At 38.5% G+C, this 19,529-nt stretch overlaps 1 protein-coding gene across 2 annotated transcripts in view; it reads left to right on the top strand.

The window, feature by feature from the left end:
• Nucleotides 1-19,529, top strand: part of Tmem131 (transmembrane protein 131) — a 161,189-nt gene that overhangs the window by 91,323 nt on the left and 50,337 nt on the right. For both annotated transcript variants that reach the window (XM_026785501.1, XM_005359932.2), the window contains exons 5-8: nucleotides 409-532; nucleotides 16,194-16,310; nucleotides 17,468-17,590; nucleotides 18,907-18,987. In XM_026785501.1, coding sequence (XP_026641302.1) covers nucleotides 409-532; nucleotides 16,194-16,310; nucleotides 17,468-17,590; nucleotides 18,907-18,987 — 445 coding nt within the window. The remainder of the gene's footprint in view (nucleotides 1-408; nucleotides 533-16,193; nucleotides 16,311-17,467; nucleotides 17,591-18,906; nucleotides 18,988-19,529) is intronic.

The raw sequence follows: 19,529 nt of genomic DNA, 5'->3' as shown, positions 1-19,529 counted from the left end.
ACAGAAGTCCCTAATTCATTAGATCTTTTCATACAACCTGTTTGTCTCTGGAACTTGGGGAGAGGACCTGATTCACAGTTAACAGAGAGGCCTGATGGTGTTATAGAGAGGAGAGATCAGACCACATTTCCAGATATCAGACCACATTCCCAGGCTGGCTTCCTCACCAAACTGTAGGCATTATTCAGCTGAAACTTATTTCATTGAATTGTAGCATCTGACTTAGTGTATCATACAGAATGACACTCAGATATTTGTTGAGTCGACTAAATGTATTTTACTATTTACTGTGTTTGCATATGAATTTACCTAATAATTTTATGTTTGGCTTTTAAGCAACTAATGATTATCCTAAAAGTTAGAAGTATCTTTGAATTATTTCTGACAGTTTTCTTTTTACTTTTGCAGGCCAGTTGGAATGCCAAAAATGGAAAAAGTCTACTTACATAATCCTAGTTCTGAAGAAACTATTACTTTAGTATCAATATCTGCTACAACATCACATTTCCATGCATCATTTTTTCAAAATAGGGTAAGCTTTTCCACTGTGGTTGGTATCTCTCTTGTTTGAAATGGAAGTTCTGCATTTTTATTAAGTTTACTTTGCTATAGTTAAAGTTAAATTTCCCTACTTTCTTAGATGTCAGTTTGTCTCCTTTCAGAAAAACCTAACTTTCTCATAGCCAGTTCTACAGGCAGGTCCTCAAGACTGAGTGAAGGTTCTGTTGCTGTGTAATAAGTTAGCGGGAACTGAATGGCTTAAGCTAGTGCTCACTTAGAAACAGTTTATAAGGCCAGTGAAGTGATGCTCAGTGTATCATAAGAATTATGATGGCACCAGGCAGTAGTGGCACATGCCTTTAATTCCAGCACTGTAGTAATAGGGGCAGCGGGGCTGCATCCTCAGCACCCCGGCCGCCTGGCTAGCTTATGCCCCGAAATAACAACACACAAACTATATTCATTTAAACACTGCTTGGCCCTTTAGCTCTAGCCCTTACTGGCTAATTCTGATATCCCGATCAACCCATCTCTAATAATCTGTGAGCACCGGTCTTAGTGAGCACAGGTCTTACCGGGAAGATTCTAGCCTACGTCCATCCTGGGTCGGAGCTCCATCGAGTGTGCCTCAGAGAGCAGAGCTATCGCGTCTCTGCTCCAGAGAGCAGAGCTGTCGAGTCTGAGCTCGCTTCCTCTTCCTCCCAGCATTCTGCTCTGTTTACTCCTCCCACCTATGTTTTAACCTATGAGGGCCAGCCAAGCAGTTTCTTTATTGCTTAAACAATGAAATCAACAGATTGATATATGACACTCCCACATCACAGCACTCAGGAGGCAGAGGCACGCAGATCTCTATGAGTTGAGGCCAGCCTGGTCTACAGAGCGAGTTCCTGGACGGGTTCCAAAGCTACAGAGAAACCTGTCTTTAGGAGGGAAAAATGAATTAAGATAGCCTGGGCTCATTCCCTCTTTGCCTAGAGACTGAGAGGAAATGCACCTCTGTACTCATTCAAGTCTTTAGTGGAATCAAGTCATTTTTGTTTGCAGAATGGAAGCCCCAATTTTCTTGCTGATCAGGCCCTCACTGAGCTTAATGCTCCTATGGGCTCTTCCATTTTTGTAAGCCAGCAGCAACATGTCATTCCCTCCTTGTGCTTCTTTTCTCCCTGGCTACTGCATCTGCCACTAGTGAAGTAAACTCATGGCATTGGTTCAGGACCACTGAGATAGTCAGCTGACCTGTGTACACCTGCAAAGTCCCTTTTACAATAGACAGCCACAGTCATCGTGGTCACCATAGTCACGATCATGGTGGAGCTCTGTGTACCATGTGTATCCTCCAAGCTTTTACCCATGATGTTGGTAGTAAGATGTGAAGCTGTTATTCAAGAAAGAGCCTTTCTGATCAAAACAACAGAAAAAGGAACTGAAGTAAGTTTTTTTTTTAATTAGGAGATACATTATGTTTTAATGTGTAGACTTTCAAAATAGTGAATAGGAATTTCATTAAAACGAGGAGAAAGTAAATAAATGGATTCTAATTTCATCTTCCCAGGGTTTTGTTGACTGTTGAAGGACAGTGACTAAGAACATGAACGTATTTTGTAACACAAGACATTTATAAACTACTGGTTAATTTCATATTAGTTGTTCAGTGTTTTACATTTCTCCTCTTTAAAATCCTGTTTTGTCATGTGTTTTTATTAGCAGCTTCTGTGGTTAAAAAATGGCTGTGGTTTAAGATTTTTCTACCTCCAACTTTGAAGTATTTTCAAAATAAAGCATATTGCTTTTGATAATAAAAGCTTAATTTCTTTGTAATTTTCATGAAAATATCCCTTTTCTTAAAGTATTTCTTAAATTTTCCTTGAGTTATTCTTGTTTTTTTTCCTAAAAGATATCTCACATTTTTTAAATTAATGTATCAGTGGTCTCAAGACAAATAACAAAATTCTAATACCGAGGGAGACATGAGTATATAAAGTAAGAGGTAGGGCTCAGAGGGTTTTGCTTTGGTTATGAGTAACATGAGTAACTTGCAAGAGTTTAATTTGCCCAGTGTTTTGCCTCATACTTTGCTGTGGCATTATAACACCTGTGTTCATTCTCCCTCTCCCTCTCTCCCCCGCTTTTTCCGTGTGTGTGTGTGTGTGTGTGTGTGTGTGTGTGTGTGTGTGTGTGTAGGTGTGTAGGTGTAGACTTCATGTACCACCAGTATGCAGACATGCTAGGTTGGAAGGCAAGGAAAAATGGAAACAACCCTAAACTAGTGGCTTGATTGTGCTCTACTTAGATAAATGAATAGTTAATAGTTTGTTGACTGGCTTCACTAATTCAAGTGATCCTTTGCTGTTTCTAAGTGTCTCAAGCTTACCTTGGCCAAGGGCACGGCTTTCATCCTTTCACTTCATCCAATATTGTCTAGACCAGGAGTTGGCAACTAGGTAAACAACCCAGGGGCTGCGGTGTTTGGGAGCATACAATCCGTCCAGTTGAGCAGTTCCAAAATGGCTTTACTTGACTGTCTTGTGGGAGTTGGTGCAGTTCTTATTTTTCAAGGCAAGTCAGAAATAAGAATCTTTATGTATCTCCCAATTTTCCCACATTGGAAGTGAGTTGAATTTTAGAAAGACAGGGTAGACTACATAGCATAAGCTTTTTTTTCTGCCATTTTGACACTTCTGATCTAGACTCTCTCCCAGAGAATATTTCTGCTGATGAACTTTATGTAGAGAACAGACTTTCTGGAAATTCCTTGAAAAGATAAATTGTGTAGTAGTCAGAATCAGTTCCAGGAAGCGGAACTAAGCAGTGATTGTCGTGACACCCGTCACAGTCTTGCTGTAGATGCCTTTAGGTTCAGCTTTAAGAAGATAAACTCCCCACCCCCAAAAGATCGCCAAAATTGGTGTGATTTTTTTTTTCTTTCCTCTTGTCCCTTGTGCTTTCTATCCTTTTTCTCATGGTAAGACAGACTCCAGAATCTCAGGCGTGAAGGGGAGAGACAGGGTAGAGTGATCTCATTTCCCTACCTCCTCAGTTTCAGACCTAGAGTAAAAGCCGTTGTGGAGGAATGAAAAATGTTCCTCATACCCGAAAAACACACCCTTCCATTATGGACCCCTCAGAATCCCCCATCACATCTTATTTCTTTGGGGGGAAAAATGTTTCTTATAACTCATGAAGCTTTTTTTTTTTAACTACCCAATACCGTCTCTGTATTAACCAACCCATAGAAAATAGGGAAAAAGAAGAATTATTTAAAAGACTAAGTTCTATATATCTATATTTCAGTTAAATTTTCAGGCAAGCATAATTAATAAAAATGTTTCAGTTTACAAATAAAATGCAAAAAATTTAAGCTACCTTATTACACTTTAAATAATCTCATAGATTGAAGGCTATTGTGAGCATTAATGATTATTTTTAATTTGGTGTAGAAGCCTAAATATTTATTCCATTTTAGGTTAAACTCTGATATCCATGCATATTGTTGGGAATTGAGCACATGTGATGCTATAGCACATATGCTAGGGTAGGGTACTGTACAGATAAAGAAACCAGTGTCTGTTGCCAGAAACCAGTATACTGTGTGTTCTCTGTAAGAAAAACATATTGTAGCACAGAATGCACCATTTTATGAAAAACAAAGGTTTCTGAGGGTTTCAGTATGTCAGTAAGAGCCAGGGTAAATAGATAGCTATACTGGTGTAGAATGACCTGAGAACATTAACCTTGGCTTGGTGGTGGTGGTGGTGATGCCTTTAATCCCAGCACTTTGGGAGGCAGAGGCAGGCAGATTTCTGTGAGTTCAAGGCCAGCCTGGTCTACAGAGCTAGTTCCAGTACAGATTCCAAAGCTACAGAGAAACCCTGTCTCGAAAAACCTAGAGAGAGAGAGAGACAGAGAGACAGAGAGAGAGAGATCATTTACTTCTCTTCCTCACACATCTTTGCTGTGTGTTTGTAAGTATAATAAGCTCTTACTACTTTTATAATTTACAACATGTAAGGAAATATAAATGTAAAAACCAGCTTTACCACCTATATAGAAGTAACAAATTTATTAATTTAACAGATATTACCAGGATTTATCACTGAACAAACAAGAGATCACTGCTCATGATACTTGCCCCTAAAGGGGGTTTGGTGACTTCAGCAAATATAATAAATATACTTTATGAGACTTTAGAAGACAGCATGATCTAAGAAAAAGAAAAGCAATGGAATAAGGGGTTTTATTGTTAAGGGGGATTGTGTTTTAAATAGTAGGCAGTGTTTGACCAGAGACTCGAATGAATGGCGACTAGAGAAGAGCAGTCCCGAAAGAGCAGGTAGTGCAGAGACACTGGTGTGAAAGCTAACCCGGGAAGAAGAGGGTTCTCGTGTTGTGAGGGGCCCTGCACATTGTATGAGGCCTTGGCTTCTGTCCTTTCTAAAATTCGAAAACAGCAGAAGAGCGTATGCAGAAGAATGGAATGTTAAAGCTTATTTTGAAAGAGTCGCCGTTGATCAGAAACAGAAGAAAGAGTAAGGGGAGAAATCAGATGTAAACCTGTTCTGGTCACCTGTGGTAACTTATGTATGCTTTGCTGAATTTACCAGACTCTGAGTGAGTCTTTCCAGTTCTTCTAGTTTTTAAATGTATGGGCATGGAGATGTATATAATGCCCTTTCTTGAAGGGAAGAAGTTGACATGATCAATTCTTTTGACAATTTTATACATCTATAATTAGACTTTATTTACATATACCATGATGCTTTTCAGTTACATCCATTTTCTTGCAAATGTCATTAATTCATTTTCCTTTACAGCTGAATAAAACTTGATTATGTATATATACCACAGTTTTTCATCCACTCCTTCCTTAACAGACAGCCTGGCTGGTTCTGTATCTTGGATGTTGTGAATAACAAAGTAGTAAACACGGCTGTGCTAGTTTCTCTGGTGTGCTGAGACTCTCTTAGATAAGAACCCAGCAGTGGTATCAAATGTTCGTTTAATCTGATTTCCCTAATAGCTACAACCATTTTCATTCTCACAGACAGCATATACATCTTCATCTTTTCTGCATCCATCCACACCAGAATTTCTTGTTGTTTTTCTAACTTGGGTGAGATGGAATCTCACAGCAGTTGTAATTTGTATTTTCCTAATGGCTAAAGGTATTGAACACTCTGCCAAACATTTATTGACTAAAATTTCTTTTTAAAAAAGACTATTCAGTTCAGTAAGTATTTATTGGCTAGATGATTTGTCCTTTTGGGTTGTTTGTTTGTAGTTCCTTATTAATCCAGATATTATCTGTTCAGTGTTTAAACTGGTAACGATTTTTATACATTCTATAGGGTATGCCTTCACTCTGGTAATTGTTTTCAGTTCATGCAGTCATTTGATAATCATTGGAGTTACTTGCTGTGCTATGGGCAGCCTTTTACAAAGTCCTTTGTTTATGCCTGTATGTCACAGTGTTGGGGGTGTCTTTATTACTGTTTCATTATTGTTGCTTGTTATAGATATAGATTATTTATATCTTCTTGGTGTATGTTAGTAGGTCACATATATCTAAGAATTAATTTTTCTTCAGATTTATGATAAAGGTTTCAAAGTATTCCCCATTGGTTCTCTGAATTTCATCAGAATCTCTTGTAACATCCCCCCCTTTCATCTCTAAGTTTGTTAGTTTAGATCTTCTCTCTTTTGGTTAGACTGGCTAGGGATTTATTAATGTTGTTTACTTTTCAAGAAGTGACAACTCTAGACTGACTATATATACTTATTTTAGTCTCCATTTCCTTAATTTCCGCCCTGATCTTTCTTTATTCTTTCTTACTATCTACTGCCTTTAGCTTTGATTCATTCATGGTTTTTTAAGACTTTTGAGGTACATCATTAATTTGTTTATTTGAGGTCTCTAATTTTTTAAAGATTTATTTACTTTTATATATTGTGTGTGAATGTTTCCATGCATGTATGTCTGTATCATGAGCATGCCTAGTGCTCATGAGGGCAGAAGAGGCCGTTATCTCCTGAGAATAAACTCCAGACAGTTGTGAGCCATCATGTAGGTACTAGAAACCCGAGTCCTCTACAAGGGCAGCAAGTGCCTTTAGCTGCTGGGGCCAGAGTTCTAGCCTCCTCTACAATTTTTTAAATACTTGAGCTCATTGTTTTAAACTTTCCTCTTAAAACTGCCTTGATTATATCCCAAAGGTTTTGGTTAGTTAGAATTATACTTTTGCTTCATTTGATTCTAGGGAATTATCAGGTACAATTCCTCCCCAAAATGAATTCAGTGACCTACTGGTCATTTAAGAGTGTTTCTTAGTATCCAAGTACTGTTAGGGTTTCTGTAGTTTCCCTAGTCACTGATTTCTACTTTTATTCTACTGTCATATAAGATGCAAGAAATTGTTTTAAAGTCCAACTCAGTATGATCTACTGGGCACGCATGATGGAAGAAAAGACACCAGTTCTTGAAAGTGTGCTCTGACTTCCACTTATGTGTCATGGTGTATACACATCCACATACTAAATAAATAAACATAATTTCAAACTTTTAAAAGAAATTATTTTGATTATTTTGTCTTTAAGATCTTACGTTGAGACCTACTGTATATCTGTTTTGGAGAAGGTACCATAGGCTGTTGAGAATAAATGTATTTCCTTTCTGTTGAATAGAATATCCTACAGACAGCTGTTAAGTCCATTTGGTCTGTGGTGTAATTTAACTCCATTTTCTTTGTTGATTCTTGTTTGAATGACCTGTCTAAAGATGGCAGGCAGGATAGTGTTAAAGAGATGGCTCAGTAGTTAAAGATGGCAGGCAGGATAGTGTTAAAGAGATGGCTCAGTAGTTAAAGATGGTAGGCAGGGTAGTGTTAAAGAGATGGCTCAGTGGTTAAGAGCACATGCTGCTTTCCCAGAGAACCTAGGTTCAATTCCCAGCATCCAAATGGCAGCTCACACCTATCTGTAACTCCCATCCCAAAGGAGTCTTCAGGCTTCTATGGGCTCTTCATACAGGTGGTGTACAGGCAAAACACCCATTCACATTAAATAAATATATAAATAAGAAAGTGAGATTTGAAAGTTACACCCTCTTTGTATCAAGATCTAATGCCCACTAGCAATCTTTTATGAAACCAGGAGCCCCAAAATGTGGTACATAGGTATTTACAATTATTATATCTTCTTGATGAATTATATGTTTGTTGTTTGGTTGGTCTTTCTTTCTTTCTTTCTTTCTTTCTTTCTTTCTTTCTTTCTTTCTTTCTTTCTTTCTTTCTTTCTTTCTTTCTTTCTTTTTTTAAAGACAGGGTTTCTCTGTGCCCTGGCTGTCCTGGAACTCACTTTGTAGACCAGGCTGGCCTCGTGTTCACAGAGCTCTGCCTCCCAAGTGCTGGGATTAAGAACTATGCCTTTTATTAGTATGTAAAGTCCTTTTTTATCACTTCAGATTTTACTTTGAACTCTATCACCTGTCAAAATAGTTACACCAGCTTCTGTTTGGCTGATAAATTTAAAAACTTCTGTGAGTGTCTTTTCCAGTGAGGTATGTTTCTTGTAGACAACATATAGTTGAATTTTTTCAGTCTAGTTAACCTGAGTCTTTTTATTGATGCATTGAGGCCGTTAACATTTAAGGTTGTTATTAAGAGATAATTTGGGGAGCTATTATTTGACTTTTCTTTGTTTCTATTAGGGTTAAGGGTTTCCTGGCTTACTTAGTCTGGACATGATGAAGTCCTTCCTAGCTGTCCGGTGTTCATCTGTTCCTCTTACGGAATTATAATGCTTTAGCCTTTCTTTCCTCTCTGGCCTAGTGGTCATAAACTACCTTAGTTTGTGCTTGAAATGTCCTAATTTCTTCATCAATTTTAAAAGAGAGCTCTGCTAGACGTAATCATAGGCTTGAAGTATTTGTCGCGTGCTTTTCTTACCATGGGGCTGCTCAAGTAAGATCTGATACTTATTCTGACGAGTTTCACGTTGTAAACTTGTTTCCTTCCTCCCCTACAGCTCTACTGTATCTTCTTTGCTTTGTGTTTTTGACATTTTGACAATATGTTATGAAGCACACTTCTCTGGTTGTTTCTGCTTAGACTTTAAGAGTCTCTTGCATTTGGTTGTCCACTTCTTTCTCTAGACTTAGGAAATTTTCTGCTAGAATTTTATCAAGTAGGTTCTCTCTCCATCTCCAATTCTTTACCTCAAGGATTCTTTGGTTTAGCCTCCTAATCATATTCTGGAGTTCTTGGTCATTGCAGTTAAGCTTGTGTACTTCTTTCGGAATGTTTGAATATGGTGTTTCCTCAATCTTGTGTTCTACCCTGATATTCTAACTTCTACTTGGGTGAGTCTGTCAGGACACTTTGCACAGTGTTATTTGATTGATTGAGCTTTCCCTTTCCAATAGCTCTTTGGTTTTCTAAATCCCAGTTTCCATGCTGGTTTTCACTTCCCCTTTGCTCATTTTCTCTTTTCTGTGCCTGTTTTTCCTCTTTTGATCTAGGATTAATTTCCATACTTCACTCATTTGTATGATTGATCCTCTGGGGTGTTTTGCTTTTAAGATATCTGTCAGGTGTTTTAGCCACTTCAGTATCTGATTCTGACTGTTGAGGAATTGTGATCGTTTGGAGGAGTTATTTTTCTTTACTTTTTCATGGTTCTTGTGCCTTTGTGCTGCAATTTGTGCATCTGTTTGTTATGCTGTCTTTTCCTGTTTTATTTGCTTTTCATTTTAGTGAGCGCCCTGTGCTCTAGGTGGAGTACTGTAGCAACTATAACACTAAGTCATGCAAGTAGAAGAAATAGATCTTAAAATAAAGTAAAACCCACCTTTATATCACTATGTACCACTAAATAAAGCTTGACAAAACTAATGAAGAATTTAACTTTGAAGTTAAAAATTAGGGTTGGGCTGGATAGATGGTTCAGAGGTTTAAAGCACTTGTTGCTCTTGCAGAGAACCTGGGTTTAGTTCCCAGCACTGACTTGACTGCTTATAACCATCGATAACTCCTGCTCTAGAGACTCTGATGCCCTCTTCTGATCTCATTGAGCACTAGGCACACAGGTGGTGTAATGATAGACATACAGGCAAAACATTCATATACATAATAAGTCTTTAAATTTTTTAATTATTTAGAATAAATGAAAATAATAAATGGATGAGGTAAAGGAAGAGGCAGAGAAAGGAGGAAGTTGAAGCAAAGTTAGATAAACAAAAGGAAAAAGAAGAGTAGAGAAACATGTTATGAAGGGAAGAGGAAAGATTAAGAAATTAGAATAAATAAAGAAAAATTAAACTGGGGAAATGATTCAACAGGTAAAACATTTGCATATGAGGACCTGGGTTCAAATCCCCAGAACTCAAATAAAAACTGATCATATAGTATGAGTCTAATTCTAGCACCCCTGAAGGGAGATGGGAGCTAGAGATAGAGGAATCTCTGGACGCTCATGGGCCAACTAGCCTGGAGTATGCATTGAGAAATCAACAAAGAAACCCTGTCTTAAGAGAGGAGGCAAGGCTGCAATGTTGGATAGTGTCCTGATTGGATTCTACCGCTTTGAACCTCATGTCGGATAGGTGCCTCTGGGTAGTGGACGAGCATGCTGCCTGTACTTCTCAGTCCCCAGTGCCTGTCTCTCTCATGATGAATTCTGGATGTTCAAGCTTCCAGGGACACTTTGTTATAAACAGGAGGTTGACTCTACAGGTAGCTACTGGGCACAGCCCCCGGACTCTGAAGAACTCCTCTTTACTGCTGACCCATCCTGTTAGGGAAGTCACTGTCTCAGGAAGACCCATAATTAGATTTGAGACTTGTGAAAGCTGTGGTCTTGTCCTGTGGGTAGGACTGACAGCTCTTTTCACCTAGGCCTCCTAGTTTACCTTACAGATGAGGTTTCTGTTCCACTCCGCTATGATAGAGTTGCAGCTCTGTGAACTGTGACTTGCTTCTTTTCCATGACAACCCTTCTATTTCTCTGCACTTTCACCTGTCTTGTCATTCCTGTGGACTTCAGGACTGTCCTTTCTCTCTTTGCAATAGTCTACGTTTAAAAATAATACTTTTATCAATTCTTTTGGTTTTTTTGAGACAGGGTTTATCTGTGTAGCTTTGGTGCCTGTCCTAGAACTAGCTCTTGTAGACCAGGCTGGCCTCCAGCTCACACAGTTGCCTGCCTCTGCCTCCCAAGTGCTGGGATTTTGTGCAATGTATGTTTATTATACTCACCCCCAACCACCCCTCCCAGATCTACTCTCACCTCCCTGCCCACCCAACTTGGCATGGTGGTTTGTTTGTTTTTGATTTATATTGTCCAACTAGTCTTAGGAGTGAGGACTCCCTTAGAGAACGGCTGACCTGCCAGGGGTCACACCATAAAAGAAAACGGACTCTTCTTCCCGCAGCAGATATAAAGTGCCTATAGCTCAACAGCTTATGGTAGGATTTTGTGCCCATCTCCTCTCCATCTTGGGATTTTGTCTGACTCAAGCTTACATAGATCATGTGTTTGCTGTTAAAATCTCTTGAGTTCATATTTGCAACTGCCCTGTTGTGTCCAGAAAACTTTACTTGAGTTATCTACCCCCTCTGTCTCTTAAACTCTTTCCATCCCCTCTCCTTGAAGATCCCTTCGCCTTGGGATTTGGACAGCCCCTTTAGGACTGAGCACTCCCCAGTCTTACTGCCCGGAGGTTGACCAGGTGAGGGTCTCTGTGTTAATTACCATCAACCGCAATTAGACACTTACGTTACACTGTGTCATTTAGCAGAACAGTAGTAGGTTCTCTTCTAGGGCCTATGTCCTATCTAACTACAGGTTCTTGGCCCCTTTAACATTGCCAGGTGTGGTTTCCATCTCATGGAGAAGATCAAAGCATAAAGCAGTTGGTTATTTCCATAACATTCATGCCACTGGTGCACCACTGAGAGTAACTTGTCAGACTCATCATTATTGTAGCTTGCAGGGTTCACAGCTGGATGATATTAATGGTTACTTTTCTGTGACTCAAGAGTGGGGTATCTTAGCAATAGGGTCTTGCCATCAAACTCTGGATAATGACCAAGAGCATTGGTAATACCTTGTAACATTTGGTGATTTATGGAACCCCACTGGCCAATAAACTAAAAAAGAGGTATCCCATTACTGGTGCTAGAGCTTTTAATTTGCAGGCATGTGGTGTCTAGTTAGGATGCTGTTCATACTATAGTGTAACTCCATTTAAACTCTTTATATGCATGTATGTATATATTTTAAGATGCTTCTACAGTAGTGGGTTTCCATATGGCTTTTTCAAAGGGTTTTCAATGTTAGTTATCCCTCCCCATTTCTCTTCCTGTACCCTGCCCTTCTACTCCCACTCCATTTAATCCTTGCTGCTGCATTATTCCCTTCCCCCATTTATTTCCCTGATGTGTTCTGTTGACAGACGTTTCTGTCCTGCCCAGTCCCGCAGCCATTCAGTTACAAAGAAACACACAGAGGCCTACATTAATTATAAACTGGTTGGCCTATTAGATCAGGCTTTCTTATTAACTAACTCTTAAATCATACTTTAACCCATAATTTTTGTCTGTGTTAGCCACATGGCTTGGAACCTTTAATCAGGAAGGGATTCTCATCTTGCTTCCTCTGTGTCTGGATGATGACTACAGACTAAACCTTTCCTCTTCCCAGAATTCTCCTATTCTGGTTGCCCCGCCTATACTTCCTGCCTGGCAACTGACCAATCAGCATTTTATTAAACCAATACAAGTGACAAGTCTTTACAGGGTACAAGATCATTGTCTCACAGCATCTCCCCCCATTTTTTTCAAAACAAGAACTCTGATTCTAATCTCCTTTGTTGAGCTTTTTCCTGACCATTATCCATAACAACTTGTAACCAACACTCTAAATAAAGACAAACATCCACAATCAATTTTTTCTGGGAATGTGGGCATAGTTTTCTAGACTTCTTCCTGCTGATTGGGGGTGCTGATAATCTTATGGGGACCTAAAGAAAATTTAGGATTATGCTCAAGTCCTGGCAGAAGTATTCTGTGAGGCTTGATCATCTCAGCGAGTAGTCTTGAGGCTTTTCTGGATGTAGAACTTAGAGGAAACTCCAACAGAGATCCTCTGAAATGTTTAATCATCTGGGCCATTTGCTCCTCTTGGAGATTCTTCGGTGGTGGTGGTGGTGGTGGGGGGTCTTTCTTGGTAAAACCTGATTTTTCTTAACTCCGAATGAATCTACAGCCTCTCATTTCCTGTGGAAACAAAAGCAAAACCACTTCTCCAAGGTAACATTTTTTGACTTAAATTTTGAAGTCAAAGCATTTTCAAAATATATATGTTATATTAATCCAGCAACATTTATAATCAGATGTCTTTTAGCAGCTGTTGCTCCTTCCTCAGCCATCAAACAATTCAAAGACAACACAATTACATACAGTATCCAGATTCTCTGTATAATTTCCATCTTTACATGGCTTTATTTTAAACTCTTTTTTTATTTTTAATTTTTAGTTTTTTGAGATGAAATTTCTCTGTTTTTCTTTGGTGTTCTGGAACTCACTCTGCAGACCAGACTGTTTTTGAACTCACAGAGATCTGCCTATCTCTGCCTCCCAAGTGTTTGGGATTAACGGTGTGTGCCATCATACCCAACTACTCTCTTTCTTTTTATTTTTTTAAGAATATTATCCTTTTTCTTCTCTCCCAAGCCTACCTATATTTTTAAACACACTGTAAATCATTTAGAAATTTTTTTTCATCTGAATCCATCTTTACTGTATATCTTTTTCTAACCACATGAGTCTTTAATTTGTTAAGCAATAAGGCTAGGATTAAAGCTGTGGCTTTGATGGTTGGATCCACCCCATTCCTTAGCTTTTTGAGAGTCTAGCTTCATGGCGGAAGTACTGGTGGGAGCCATGTTTATTGCCAGAAATCTATGGAGTTTCAAGGTCCCTGCCACCACCAAGAAGCATGCTGTCTACTGCTCATAAACACCATTTAAGTGTTTGGTAGTTGGGCTTCTTAAAAGAGCTGCAAGGTTTTTATTTATAGCTAAAGCTGAGTCAGGAAGCCTCTCTTAAATGACACATGCTTGCTCTAGCAAACAGAGCCCACCCAAGAAAATGCTGCCACTAAGAAGCCACACTTAGCTTTGTACTTTTGTGTCCAGAGTGACTTCCCAAGCTCTCTCAGGTTTTATGTGGATATAATTCCCCATGTTGGGCACCATTTGTTGTCAGAGGTTTCTGTCCTGCCCAGTCTGCAGTCATTCAGTCCCAAAGAAACATACAGAGGCCTACATTAGTTATAAAGTGGTTGGCCTATTAGCTCAGGCTTATTATTAACTAAACCTTCTTGTTTTTTTTCAAGGCAGGGTTTCTCTGTAGCTTTGGAGCCTGTCCTGGAACTAGCTCTTGTAGACCAGGCTGGCCTCAAATTTACAGAGATTATCTACCTCTGCCTCCCAAATGCTGGGTGGGATTAAAGGAGTGCACCACCACTGTCCAGCCTTATTAACTAACTCTGACATCATACATTAACCCATAATTCTTGTCTGTGTTAGCCACATGGCTTGGTACCTTTTATCAGCGAGGCATTCTCATCTTGCTTCCTCTGTTTCTGGGTGGCAACTGCAGACTGAGCCTTTCCTATTCCCAGAATTCTCCTGTTCTGTTCACCCCACCTATACTTCCTTCCTGGCTCCTGGCCAATCAACATTTTATTAAAGCAATACAAGTAACAAGTCTTTACAGGGTACGAGACCATTGTCCCATAGCAGTGTTCTATCCTCCTCCTTTGAAGGCTCCTCTCCTCCCATGGCCTTTTACTGGTTCCCTAACCTCTATTGGTATGGAATAGTCTTATTTTTTTGTTAACCAGATATTTTTCCTTCTGACTACACAGAAGTGGATACTAGTTTTCCATCTTTCTTAGAGGAGCCCTATATTCCTTTACCCTTCCATAGTATACAGTGTATAGATGTGTATATAGTGTATCATCTAGAACTAAAGCTTGTATAATGCCATTCATGTTTTAGATTCCCATGTATTCTCCTCTTTTTTTTTTCATGCATTCTGTATAGAAGTTTTAAATCAGTTTTGAGCTCTGAAGTATCAACTTTCATTTTATTTATCTTAGTGACTGGTTCCTGCTTTGTAGTTCATCAGATTTTACCTAACTTTATTTTTGCTTACTTTGGATTTCATTTACTGTATTTCTCAAAACAGAAATATAAATTGTTGAATTGAGATCTGTATGTTCAAAATAAGTGTGTAATTTATAAATTTCCTTCTAATGATTATTTAGCTGCTGCTTGTATATTGTAATATGTTGTATTTTCGTTTCAAATCAATTCAGAATATTTATATTACTGTGTGTCTACTTAAATAGCCAGTGGCTTATTTAGAATTGTGTTGTAGGACATTCACAAGACCTTTTTGTTTTGTTTTGTTTTTTTGTTTTTCGAGACAAGGTTTCACTGTAGCTATTGAGCCTGTTCTGGAACTAGCTCTTGTAGACCAGGCTGCCCTCAAACTCACAGACATCTGCCTGTCTCTGCCTCCCGAGAGCCGGGATTAAAAGCATGTGCTACCACCTTTATTAATTAATGAATTCTTTACTAAGAATTTATTCTTAAATTCAGGATCAGGTGTGAATCCCTCTTTCGTTACACTTCTAGAAGTGCTATACTCTGCTTGAGCCCACATTCTGCTTTTAACAATGTGGGTTTTTTTGTTTTTGTTTTTTGTTTTTTGTTTTGTTTTGTTTTGTTTTGTTTTGTTTTGCCCTCTTGTATGATAGCCCTATTGTCTTCCCATTCTCTGCTGTGGTGAGCCAGTGTTTACATTCCTTCTCTGTTTGGACATGTTTGTTATCCATACATTGTGTGTGACAGATTTTTTAAAAAGTTAAGATTTCTTCTTTTGGGGGGGGGGGTTCCTGCTGATAATGCAAAAGGAATCTTTCTAGCTTTTGTCATTCTAGAATCAAGCCAGAGTCTCGGTGCCATATGCTTTGGGCTATAATTTGGGTAACATTTTTGAGTTCTCACAATAGAAGCAGAATGAGAGAGATGAAAGCTTTACATATTAAATGTTCCTTAAGGCTGTATTGCAGGCAAAACTATAGCCTTAGTCTTGAATTTCATGGAATAAAACTTGTTACTGATTATGATGTCATTCTTGGTCTACAGGAAGTAATAGTGAGTTCCTTCTTTCCTACCTTAAGTTGCAGTGACATTTCTTCCGTCATACGGACAAATGGCAAAGGTGGGGGATTGGGGCCCAAGTTTCTTGTTTGTAGTCCAACAGTACATCTATATAACAAGTTCAGCTTCAGCTTTGGGGCTGTTTGGTTATCTGATGGTAAAGCTAACAGTGTATAATTAGGTGCCTTTTTCCAGTCTAGTGACCTTTGAATGAACAGAGTCCAAGGGATCTGTATGTTGAACAGGGCTTTAGGCCAGTAAAGGATGAAGGTAGGTAATGAAGACATGTTTTATTATTTTTCCATTTTACAAGAATATGACTAACTTAAAGGCTAAATATTTAAAGGAAAACAGCTAGTTTATGGAAATTATTTGTTTGTTTTATAGAACTTTAGCTATGTAATGGTCAGTATGCCCTGATATTTTTGATAATCAATTTAATTTCCTTGCTTTTATTTTTCAGAAAATTCTTCCAGGAGGAAACACATCATTTGATGTAGTTTTTCTTGCAAGAGTAGTGGGAAATGTGGAAAATACTTTATTTATTAACACATCTAATCATGGGGTGTTCACTTACCAGGTAAGAACCAGAACTTGAACTTCCGTTTCAGTACACAGATATAGCCAGCAAATCTAATAGCCTTTAAGAGCTCACTTAATAAACTCCAGGGAGAAGAGAAAAAAAGAGGATGTTAGACTTAGGGTACTTACATTTACTGCACCCTATGGGGTTTGCATTTTATTTTATTTTTTACTTACTTGTTTGTTTGTTTGCATTTATTTATGCTTTTGTTGTGGTTTCTTTGTTTTTAGTGTCAGGAAATGAACTGAGGCCCTTGCATATTCTAGATATACACTGTACCACCTAGCTATACCCCTGGCCACACTTGTTGACTTAAAGAGAAGACTATTGCAAAAATGGAGGTCATGGCTCTCCTACAGCATTAACACCAGACCCAGGTGGTCAGAGTCAGTCTGTATTTCCTGTGGATTATAATCAGGTTGTTGTTGAGATGAACCTCAGTGGCCTTCTGTATTCTAGTCCACTATCTATACTTTCTCATACCTGGTTTTCCTCAAGTCTGTCGGCTTCCCTCAGCACTGCCCCTGCTCTTTCTCAAGCTAGTGTCATCTCTCTGGCTCACAGGATGTCTGTCTAACTACCTCTCACTCTTCTCCAACTCCTACAGTCTGGGACTTAACTCTATAATTAGAGAAATTCTGAAAGAATCTCTCTTGACATCTGCTGAGTACTAGAGTAAGTGCCACGAGCACAGGCCTGTTTTAGTGTGTTCACTGTTAAGCCGTATGTGCCTAGCACATCATATACAATAAACACTGGTCATTTGAATAGCTGCCTGCCCCTGTTAGTCAGTTTAGGTAAGGTGTTCCCGTGTGGAGTTAACCTGAGCCTGGGCCATTTCTGAGCATTGTCTGAGTCAAAGCTCCATCTCTTAACAGTTACAGTGGGAAATCTTTCAGTGCCCTGTTGCTTCTCTGTATATATCCCATGGTCTCGTGAAGGACTGTTCACACTTGAGTTTCCAGTGTGTTACAGAGGCCATTCTAGATGCACATACAGAGTAAAGCAGATCTGTGCCATCATCTCTAGAAGTTGGTAATATTCTCATATTAAAGTTAGATTGACTGTTTTCCATAGATCAAGTAGAGCTGTAACTGTTGAAAATGATAGTTTAAAAAAGCAACTCAAAAACTTCTTATTTCCCTTTGAAACAGGTATTTGGTGTTGGGGTTCCAAATCCGTATCGGCTAAGGCCATTTCTTGGGGCCAGAGTCCCTGTAAACAGCAGCTTTTCACCCATAATAAACATACACAACCCTCACAGTGAGCCTTTACAGGTGAGTTTCTGAGAATAATTTTAACTAGTCCTCATTTTGGTGGGAATTAATGCTTAGCATAAACATCTCAGTCTGTCACAGCTGCCAAAATTTTGTAAAATCGTAAGATTTTGTAAGTGGGCTGAAGAGATAGATGTTGGTTGGTCTGCAGTTGTTTAAATATTGCCCATTTTTCTCAGACTTTGTTATGCAGTTATCTTCTCTTTGAATTTAATTTCTCTCCTCCCAGTCATTCCTTGTCTATCTGTTGGAGATAGGGGTTAATGTAGGCCTTGTACTTGCTAGACAAGCATTCTGCTCCTCAGCTATGTGCAGTTGTGCCGAATGGTAGGTAATAGTACCGTGGGTGACCTTAGCTCACGAGCCTGCAGAATGTGTGGCCTTCAGAGCACACACAAAGAAAAGCAAGCAAGCAGAAAACCTTTCAGCTTATATTAGAATTTTTCAGGTTTTATTGCTCTGTTCTCTTTTATTTCTTTCTGGAATACTTTTATGATAAAATAGGTAACAAAAGCTTTCCACCACTTTACCTCAAATTTATTTAAGTTAATGACATTTATTTGTTCTAAGATCGAGAGTTCTCAGCTCAGAAACTAAGTGTTTTGATCTTTATTAGGATTGTTACATGTGTCTCAGGATGTTTATCTTTTCATTATTTAACAGGTCTTATAGTTACTGGTTCTGCCACTAGATTTAGCTATATATAGAATTTATATGTCCTTTTTTTTTTTTTGAAATGGTCTCATGTAGCCCATGCTGGCCTCAGATAACACAAGCTGAAGATGACCTTGAATTCAAGATTACCTCAACTTCCCAAGAGCAGAGATTATAGGCATGTGGCCTTAAATTTATATTTCCAACACTTCATAACTTACATGTATTTTTATTTGGTAAAAAAGAAAGTGTTCTGCTGGGCAGTGGTGGCGCATACCTTTAATCCTAGCACTCAGGAGGCAGAGGCAGGTGGATCTCTGTGAGTTCAAGGCCAACCAGGTCTGTTCCAGTACAGGCTCCAAAGCTACAGAGAAACCCAGTCTCCAAAAACCAAAAGATAAAAAATAAAAATAAAGTGTTCTTTTGCTTCCTAAAATCTAATTTCTGAAACTACATTTTTTCCAAGTTTGCAAAGTTACCTTGATTTAGTTTAAAAAATACTGTTGTTTATGCAAATGAGTGACGGCAATGTGGTACTTGCCTGCGTTTACCTGTTTTTGTATCCCTCCAATAAGCAGCGAGGATGCTAGCTTCGCCATTTCAGCAAACCCCCTGTGATAAAAGTGACTTTGATTGTAACCATGGTGTATGCTTTGTCCCAGGTTGTAGAAATGTACTCTAGTGGAGGAGACCTTCACCTAGAACTACCAACAGGTCAGCAAGGAGGAACCAGAAAACTGTGGGTGAGTGGAAGCCCAGCTTTCTTATGTGTGTGCATGGGAAGTCAGTTATTTTATTTTTAAAATAGTTCATGGAAGATATAGTATGTACCACTCATTACATACTATATGACAAAAGTTCTGGTGGTCTATGGCAAGAGGGCATTCAAACCAACATGATGATCTTTTGATATACAGCGTGAGGAATGAATTATGAACACGACGAATTGAAATAATATAAAAATGAAACAGTTTACAAAATGAAAAGAAGCAAATTAGTTATGGTATATGGTATAATAATTCAACATAAAAGAAAAATGGCAAAATTATAAACTTGGTCTAATTTACGATTACTTTTCAGATATTCTTTCAGCATGTAAAAAGATGACATTTTTACAAAAAAATTCATCTTGTTAATCTGTATATTGTTTGAAATAGGATACTTTTAGGAAATGTGTCCAAACATATTTTAAAAAAATCAACCTAAAAGCAGTATTGGTTTTAAAGAACACACACAGAGCATGAAAATCTATCATATGATCCCAGCACTAAACAAGTCATTTTGA

Source organism: Microtus ochrogaster, linkage group LG2 (assembly GCF_000317375.1).
Source record: "Microtus ochrogaster isolate Prairie Vole_2 linkage group LG2, MicOch1.0, whole genome shotgun sequence".
Taxonomy (NCBI): Eukaryota; Metazoa; Chordata; class Mammalia; order Rodentia; family Cricetidae; genus Microtus; species Microtus ochrogaster.
Note: the sequence above shows the minus strand (reverse complement) of the source record. Positions and strands in the feature narration are given on the sequence as shown.